The sequence below is a fragment of the Myotis davidii genome, unplaced genomic scaffold (genome assembly GCF_000327345.1).
Source record: "Myotis davidii unplaced genomic scaffold, ASM32734v1 scaffold401, whole genome shotgun sequence".
Lineage (NCBI taxonomy): Eukaryota > Metazoa > Chordata > Mammalia > Chiroptera > Vespertilionidae > Myotis > Myotis davidii.
In genome coordinates, this window is record NW_006291020.1 from 2,259,566 (window position 1) to 2,268,139 (window position 8,574).

Consider the following 8,574-nt stretch of genomic DNA (forward strand, 5'->3'; position numbering starts at 1 on the left):
GGATATAAAGGAAGCTGCAGGCACAGGTAGTCGATGGTTGTTTGTCTATAAGACTTATCCAGTGCTGTCAGTGGTGTATTAAAGGACGAGTTAGGGTTTTTTAAAATGCTGAGAGGCCGAGCTCAAAAGGTTCGCCATCACTGCTCTAGGACAAGGATCTGAAAATGAGATAAGATCAGCACTCTGGCGTGGCTGTCTTTGTGTCGCCCTGGGTCAGGGAGGCTCCAGGAAGGTGGGACTTTTCTGCTTCTAATTAGGAGCCACCTCCCTCCTGTGCATATTCTGGAGTCTGATTTGAACAAAGTTTTCTTCAGCTGCATGCAAAGTACATTCTCAAACAGAAACCACGTAAGGAGAGAGCAAAGGTAATACTGAAACTTTTCTACCATCTGCTTTTGTAAGAGATGGCAAAGAGCAGAATTTATATCAGAGATGTGTTACTGTTCTTTTATTTATTTATTTTTATTTTTTTAATATATTTTATTGATTTTTTACAGAGAGGAAGGGAGAGGGATAGAGAGTTAGAAACATCGATGGGAGAGAAACATCGATCAGCTGCCTCCTGCACACCCCCTACTGGGGATGTGCCCGCAACCAAGGTACATGCCCTTGACCGGAATCGAACCTGGAACCCTTCAGTCCGCAGGCCGACGCTCTGTCCACTGAGCCAAACCGGTCAGGGCTGTTACTGTTCTTTTAAAGAAAATGATTTTCCAGCCACGTCCTTGTATATCCTCAGCTCTGACTTATGCCAGCTGTAAGGAACTTTAAATGTTTCAAAGGATGCCCCAGGGGTGCCTCAAGGCTCTCAGCTTCCAAAAGAGCCTCTAGCTCATTTCTGTGTTTTCATTCACTGTGCCTACCAGATAGGAAGGTGGCCTAGTCTGTGGACCAGTTGACAAATTCTCATTTTGTCCCTGATGAGGGTGAGGTGATGACATTCTGGTCTGATGTGCAGGAAGCCATGTGAGTCATGACACTGAGCTTAGAAGACAAGTTGGGATTGGTGCTGGGAGCCCTCGGACACTTTGTCGTGAACATAGAGATGGTCATGGAGTGTCACAAGGAAAAAGGAATCTCTGGGGAGGACAGAGGGAAGCCTGGTTGCTAGGAGATCCCAGGAGAAAGCAGTCAGTGAAGAAGATAGAGGACCAGCTACAGAATACAGATGGCAGGCCTGTTCCTTCCGCCTGCTGTGGCCCATCCTTGTCACACTTCCACACAAAATCAGAACCTTGAAATCAGTCTGATCTTTGCCGGGCCTTCGTGCCATGCGTATTTTTAGACCATAGCATATGCATTTTTCGTGCTCTCCGCGCCAGCGCTCGGTGAAGCAGGCACTAAGCAAACACTTCTTTGGACCTCACTTGGCGAGGTTTCTGTGAACAAGAGCTGTAGAGCAGGACAGTGGTCTGTCTCTAGAAAGGATTTGATAAAGACAGATGAGCAGTTCCCACTGTGTGGCTTCTTGCGCTTGCAGAAATCTCTCTGGTCCAGCTGGATAGCATGAGCCTCTCCCACCAGATGTTGGTGAGATGTGCGGCCATCATTGGCCTAACCTTTACTACGGAGCTGTTGTTCGAGATTCTCCCGTGTTGGAACATGAAGAAGATGATCCACGCCCTGGCGACTCTTGTGGAATCCAACATCTTTGATTGTTTCCGGAATGGCAAGGAGCTCCGGAAGGCTCTAAAGCAGAATTCCGCCTCGTTTGAGGTGCATCATCGCTCCTTGTCCCTGAAGCCCGTTGAAGGACAGGGTGAGTAGAGCCTGGAAGGAACCCACATTTCCTTAGCTAAAGGCACATCTGAATCAGAGCTGATCCACGGTAAGTAGTGGGACCAGGTTCGTGCCCCCTGACCCCCATGTGGCTGAAAAGCCCTCTCTGTTCTCTCTAGCTCACAGGGAGAGCGAAGCGCTTCATGAACAGGAGAGCGAGGTCATTGAGTGCCACATCATTCGGTTCTGCAGGCCGATGATGCAGAAGACAGCCTATGAGCTGTGGCTGAAGGACCAGAAGGTGGACATGCACTTGAAATGTGCCCGCTTCTTAGAAGAAAATGCCCACAGGTGCGACCAGTGCCACAGTGGGGACTTCATCCCCTATCACCATTTCACAGTGGACATTCGGCTCAACTCTTTGGACATGGACTCCATCAAGCAGATGGCCAAATCCCAGGGATTTAAAAGTAAACTTACTTCTTTCTTAATTAACCCTAACTATTCCTGGAGAAGGTGAGGGTTTCAAGTCCCCCCTAGGGCGTGGGCACACTGAGTTATGAGACTGCAACAGCAGAGGGGCCCCAGGCAGGGGGAGCTGGAATATCTGTGTGGTAGAGTCTAGCTGAACCTGTCTCCCTGCAAGAGAGACAGGTAGGTAGGATCAGGGTGTGGCCAGAGTTCAAACTGAAAAGTCCAAACGATAAAACAGAACCAGCTTCAGTCACACCAGGGATGGAACCCTAGCGGTGGGGCCTGACATGGGGAAGTGGGAGCAACAACAGGTCCCGAGGGAGGTAAGAACGTTGCTGTTTTGTTGGTGGAGTTTGAAACAAGGCTCCAGCTGAAGAAGATGTGTGGGAGAGAACTGTGCAGGGCCGAGCTGGTCAGGGCTCCAGAGAACAGAGCTCAGGCTCAGGACTGGGATTCAAGGCCACTTGTGAAGCCAAACCGATAACACAAACCAGCCAAACATCTGGGAACACACAATGGAGGATTCGGGGGTGGAGGCTTCATGGGCCCAGGGACTCAGCTCCCGCAGGCATGATGGGGTCAGACTTAGGGCAGCAACGCCCACTCCAGCCCCCACTTGTGGGTAGGTAGCCCCGGCCGATGGCCACAGTATTGATGGCTAAATCTGCCTGGAAAAGCAGAGGCCACAGAAGAGGATTCCTATATTATACATACATTAAAGATTGGGAAGAAATGCGTGTGAGGTGCCGAGCTCATAGTAGGAACAACATGTCCTTCGCATGTGTTCCCCATTTTATATGCATTGTCATTGGATCCTCATTTCAATGCTTAAAGTGGAGGGTTATTTTCATTTTATCCAGGAGGAAATTGAGGTTCTGGAAGATGAAAGAGCTTGTGTAATGCCACAGAACAAGGGGCAGAAGGCATGCAGGAGGCAGCCGATCAATGATTCTCTCTCATCATTGATGTTCTATCTCTCCCTCCTTCCCTTCCTCTCTGAAATCAAGAAAAAAAAAATTTTTTTTTAAAGAGAAATCAGGTCAAGAGTTTTTGAGTCCATATATATTGAGTCTGTACATGAGGCTTTCAAGTCCCCATTTGGGCACAAAAATGATGAGCCGTTAGTAATCTCACCCCATTGGGACAAGAAAGACGCCAAGGGAACATACACATAGCCGAATCCAGTGTTTAGTCCTAGTATGTTACATCCCCCCGCATGCATTACAGTTTTGAGAAATTGGAAATATGTCTTTAAATGACTATTATAAAAGTAGTATATGTGTAACATGATATTGAAATTGAAATTTGTACCAAGCACTAAAATACAATGGATGCTGCCAGCCAAAGTGAGGTAAATAGATGGAAAAACAGAATCTATGAAGGAAATAGCTGAGAATCAGTTACAATCTTGGAGCCTTCCTCCAGATCCAAGACATAAGCACAAGGAAGAGTGGGGCGAGGGCCTGGATTTATAAAGAAATGTCCTTGGTGAGAACCCACGAGGTTCCCCATGACATTATCTCAGCCCTAGTAAGGTGTCTTCCGTGGCCTCAGTTCCAGGACACAGAGGACGAGGCCTACCCCACCCTAGAGGGCTGGAGCAGCCTGTGTCCACACTGGGATTGCACTGCCCTCCCAGAATTTGGGAAAGCATGGTGAGGGGTTTTCATGGCTCTGTAGTTAAGGGTAGACGAGATAAATAATTGAAAGCTGTTGGCATATGGATGGAATTTAAGTCAAGGGCAGATGAAATTACTGATTAAAAAAAAAAAATTGGATGGACGAGGGAGTCCAGGACCAAACCCGGGCTTACCAACCTTTGGAATGTTGGCAGAGGCATAGGAGCCACCAGGGAGAGAAGCAAGGGAATGGGTGTCACCAAAACTAATTAGGGGAGTGGTCAATTGTATTGAAAAGGTTACAAAGATGTAACCTTTGGATTTAGCAACATGGTGGCCACTGGTAACCTTGACAAGAGCAGTTTAAATGAAAGGATGGAGGCATCATTCAATTCCTTTAGCTCCCAGTCCCCGGAGATATATTAGATGGCAGTTTTGGAGCAGGGGGCAAGAAGGTGAGCAAACCAACCCCCTCTCATCTGATCAGGACCTTGACAGAGGCCTGTGCAGAGGTCGATGGGCACTCATTCCGTGGGAGCAGGGGCACAGAAGTCTTTCAGAAGAAGGTGGTAACGAGGGGCTTCAACTGTCCTTTTATAAATTAAAAGATCTGTAGAGTAAAGCATTTGCCTGAAGCCAGCAGAATATGATCTGAGACAAGTCCCTTTCCTGATCTGGGAGTTTTCCTTCTCCCAAGATAGAGAAGTGGCTAGAATAAACAATCCTCATTTGTTTTCTGTTTAAGGTCATCATGGAATTTTCTAACATATTTAAGTTAGGCTGGACTGAAGGTTGTTTTTTTAATCCTCACCAGAGGATATGTTTATTGATTTTAGAGAAGAAAGGGAGGGAGAGAGAGAGAGAGGCATTGATGTGAGAAACATTGATCAGTTGCCTCCTGTACTCACCCCAACAAGGGATCAAACCCACAGCCTAAGCATGTGCCCTGACTGGGAATCAAACCCGAAACCTTTTGGTGAATAGGATGATGCTCCAACCAATTGAGCCGCTTGGCCAGGGGTGACTGCAAGTTTAAAGTCAAGGTTTCCTGCCCCTTATAACCAAACACCAGACATCTGTGCTGGGCAGAAGTGTTCACTGACCCACACAACTCGTTTGTTTCTTTTCTAGCTGAAGAAGACATCTTTTGCAAAATAGAGAGTCTGAGGAAGTCTGAGATACTTCCAGAATATGCCAGGTACAGGCATGTATATAAGTGTTTAGGGGGTACAGCATAGACGACTGTCATTCAGTTCCGAAGACTGCTAGAGTCATCCGTCTGGCCAGCACCTCTGGCCTCTGAGGCAGAGTGGAGAAGGGTTGGAGGTGTGTGGGGGAGTTTGGTCAGTCGGATCTACATTAGTTTTTCTTAACTTGTTCTTTTCTTAGTCTTAAAGATGTTTTCATTTCAAAAGCTATACTGGTCCTCGCTGGTGTTGCTCAGTGTTTAGAGTGTCTGCCTGAGGCCTGAAGGGTCTCAGGTTCCATTCTGGCCAAGGGCACCTACCTGGGTTGCAGGCTCAATCCCTGGCCTCAGTCGGGGGGCAACCAATTCTTGTGTCTCTCTCACATAGATGTTTCTTTCTCTCTCTGTCTCTCCCCTTCCCTTCCACTCTCTCTAAAAATCAATGGAAAAATATCCTTGGGTGAGGATGAATGACAACAACAAAAGCTATACTGTGTCTGCGTGTAACTCCTCCTCTTTATTTCTGCATTTGGACAGTTTCGAAGAAATAAAAGAGAAGATCCTGAACTTCTTTGACATCATTATAGCAAAAATGAGGCCGTCTCAGGAAGACATCATCCCCTTGGAGTCGTGCCAGTGCGAGGAGATCCTGGAGGTGGCTGTCATGCCGCTGGCCTACCATTTTCTGGCTCTGGGAGAGAACAGCAAAGCCTTGTATTACTTCCTCGAGGCCGCGTCCGCGCATCTCATCTTGGAGGATAACTACATGGTAAGCTGCTCCCACCCAGCTCTCCTCCGGGAGCCTGAGGCAGCGGAGTTGGAGCAGGGGGGGAGCACAGCGCTTCGCTCCTCATGTTCCTGCTACCCACCAGCACACCTTCCTTTGACAATCAATTCCTCAGACAGGAAATTCCAATCAATGTGTCTCTCTCACACTGATGTTTCTCTCTATCTTTCCCTTTCTCTTCCACTCTCTCTAAAAATCAATGGAAAAGTAATCTCAGGTGAGGATTAAAAAAAAAAAAAAAGGTGAGGACAAATTGCGAATAGCGTATGCATCATTTGTAGAAAAACTGCCATGAATTGTGTCCCTATATTTGGGGAGGGAGGGCATATGTCATTCCCTGACGTCTCTGCCTCAGACTCCCCTGCTCGGCCAGCTTCACAGCCCTGAGGAGCGTGGCCTGCCCCAGAGCTTACAGCCAGCAGCTAGCCGGGGTCTGCCACTGCAGGCCAACCAACCCCCGCACCTTAGATTTGCATAACATTGAAAATGAAACCCTTCCCAATGTCAGAAAGCCCCAGTTCTCTCAGCATGTATGTTAAGACTGAAAGTCTCCTTGGCACATCTGATACACATATGTAGGCCAGGGGGCCAGGGGACAGGGTCAGTGAGTCCCAGGAAGACAAGGTTTGGGGAGTCCTGGGGCCAACTTGCTAAGCCTGCAGGGAGTGAAATGCCAGGGAGACAGAATAGGATTCTGAGCTCAGAGCAAGGTTCCAGAATGTGCCATTGGCACCCTTCGCTCCCAAAGCCTGGTAGACCAGGGCTGGCCACAAACTCATGCCTCCCTCCTGCCTCCCACTCGGTCCCTTGGGTTGCAGGGGACGTGGGGAGAGGAGCTCTAGTGCTTCACCTCTTCAGTCTGACCTTGCCTTGGAGGTCACCTGTGCCAGGACGCCCCTGACTCACAAAGTCTTAAGAGGTTGAGGATGAAGTGAGGAGAGTGGTGCAGGGCCTTTCCTTCCTCTTCCATTTCCCCAAAGGTGGCCCTGGAAAGAGACAGGGGATGAGGCATAAGTGGTCCCAACAGCAGAGACCAGCTTCTCGTAGGTGTGGGGCTGTGTCAGGGCCATGAATGTGTCATTGGAAATAAGGGAGGTTGGGGATGGAATGACTCAAAGGAGAAATTTCAGGTAAGGGGACTGATGTGCCAACATGAAGATGCGGAGATTTCTAGATTCATCCTCTAGGAGTGATCCAGTGGACAGAGTCGGGCATGAAAGTGGCCCCTGTCTTCAGCCGGTGTTACCCATCCTGTTCCTGTCTAGACTTTGGAGGCCCTATCTAATCAGAGTCGGGGTGGAGGCGGAGGGGAGACCTGAGGTGGCCCCCGGTTCCCCCCTTCAGTGGAATCTGGGGTGATGGCCCCTCTGTGGTCGGGGTCCCTGCTGACTCGCACCTCTGATCGTTGCAGGCATACACGTATCTGAATGAGGGAGAGAGGCTGCTGAAAATCCTCAAGAAGGAAAAGTCCTGGAGTCATACTTTTGAGTCTGCCACCTTCTATGGCCTCAAAGGTCAGGTAAGAAACATTAAAAACACAGTTTTCCTGTGATTTTGCGTTGGGGCTGTACATAGAAGTAGACACCACCCCCGTACTTCGTACATCCTCCCCCATCCTCTACCCCAGTTCCTTTCCCAAGACCCCAGAACCCCAAGCGCCAGGACTCAAACCTCCTCACTGTCACGTGCCAGCAGCAAGGCCTTCCTTGTCTTTCTGACATTGTTATGAAATGTCCTAGCAGAACCCCCAAATGGGCATGAATGGCCAAACATTTTCCCCGAGGTAGAGGATTCACACCAAAAATGCGAAATGCTAGTCATTCAACCATCCTTCCACATCCAGGAAACACCACTATGCAGGGGGCGGTAGCTCCGGGCCATAATTTACCGTCTTCTGATTAAAATTCCAAAAGGCTGTGTTGTTGGAACACACCAACTAAGACCAGAATCACTGCTTTCCCTCCGTTCCTGTAGGTCTGTTTTAACATGGGCCAGATGGTACTTGCCAAGAAAATGCTGAAGAAGTCGCTGAAGCTCCTCAACCGAACTTTCCCTTTCAGCTTCATCTCCATGTTTTTCTATATCCACGTTGAGAAAAACAAACATCATCGTTATATGAATCAGCAGGCCCCAGAGAGCTCTCCTCCGGGGTAAGGGAAGGAGCCGGGGAGAGCTGGGTTCTCGTCTCACTCCCCAGGAGGGACATCTACATACACACCAGCGGTCAGACCCCAGAACAGTTGTGGAGGCCGGACCTCTGAGATCAGGGTGCCAGCATGCTCCGGCAAGGGCCTTCTTGGGGTCACAAACTTCTCATTGTGTCCCTATGTGGTGGAAGGGGCTGGGGGGCTCTGTGGAGCTCATAACATAACCCCCTGCAGAAAGGCTCCACCCGCATGACCTGATCACCTGCTCATGTCATCACTTTTGGGGGTTCAGTTTCAGCAGATGAATTTAGGGGGATGCATACAGACCATGGCAGAATAGAATGCAGTTGTTAAATTTAGGCAGTTCCTCCACTGACTGAGGCTCAGCCACCGAGAGCAGCGTGCAGTGGAGGAAATGACACGCTGGACAGGCTGGGCTGGAAGTGGATGAGTGTGGGTCTTAGCTGTGTGACTCTGAGGCTCCCCTCTGCTTCTGTAAAATGGGGTTAAATACAGTCACACCTTGGTTCTCGAACGTCTCCCAGCTTGAACAACTTGCTTTTCAACTGACAACCCTTTCATGCTGATACCTATACATCAGTCATGTGTCTCTCAGAGGAGAGAATGTGTGAGTATGAAAGA

At 48.9% G+C, this 8,574-nt stretch overlaps 1 protein-coding gene across 1 annotated transcript in view; it reads left to right on the forward strand.

Moving 5' to 3' along the window:
* ADCY10 (adenylate cyclase 10 (soluble)) overlaps nucleotides 1-8,574 on the forward strand; it is a 54,260-nt gene that overhangs the window by 33,311 nt on the left and 12,375 nt on the right. Inside the window, exons 15-20 of the mRNA XM_015564258.1 lie at nucleotides 1,481-1,759; nucleotides 1,899-2,189; nucleotides 4,944-5,010; nucleotides 5,536-5,767; nucleotides 7,197-7,304; nucleotides 7,760-7,935. Coding sequence (XP_015419744.1) covers nucleotides 1,481-1,759; nucleotides 1,899-2,189; nucleotides 4,944-5,010; nucleotides 5,536-5,767; nucleotides 7,197-7,304; nucleotides 7,760-7,935 — 1,153 coding nt within the window. The remainder of the gene's footprint in view (nucleotides 1-1,480; nucleotides 1,760-1,898; nucleotides 2,190-4,943; nucleotides 5,011-5,535; nucleotides 5,768-7,196; nucleotides 7,305-7,759; nucleotides 7,936-8,574) is intronic.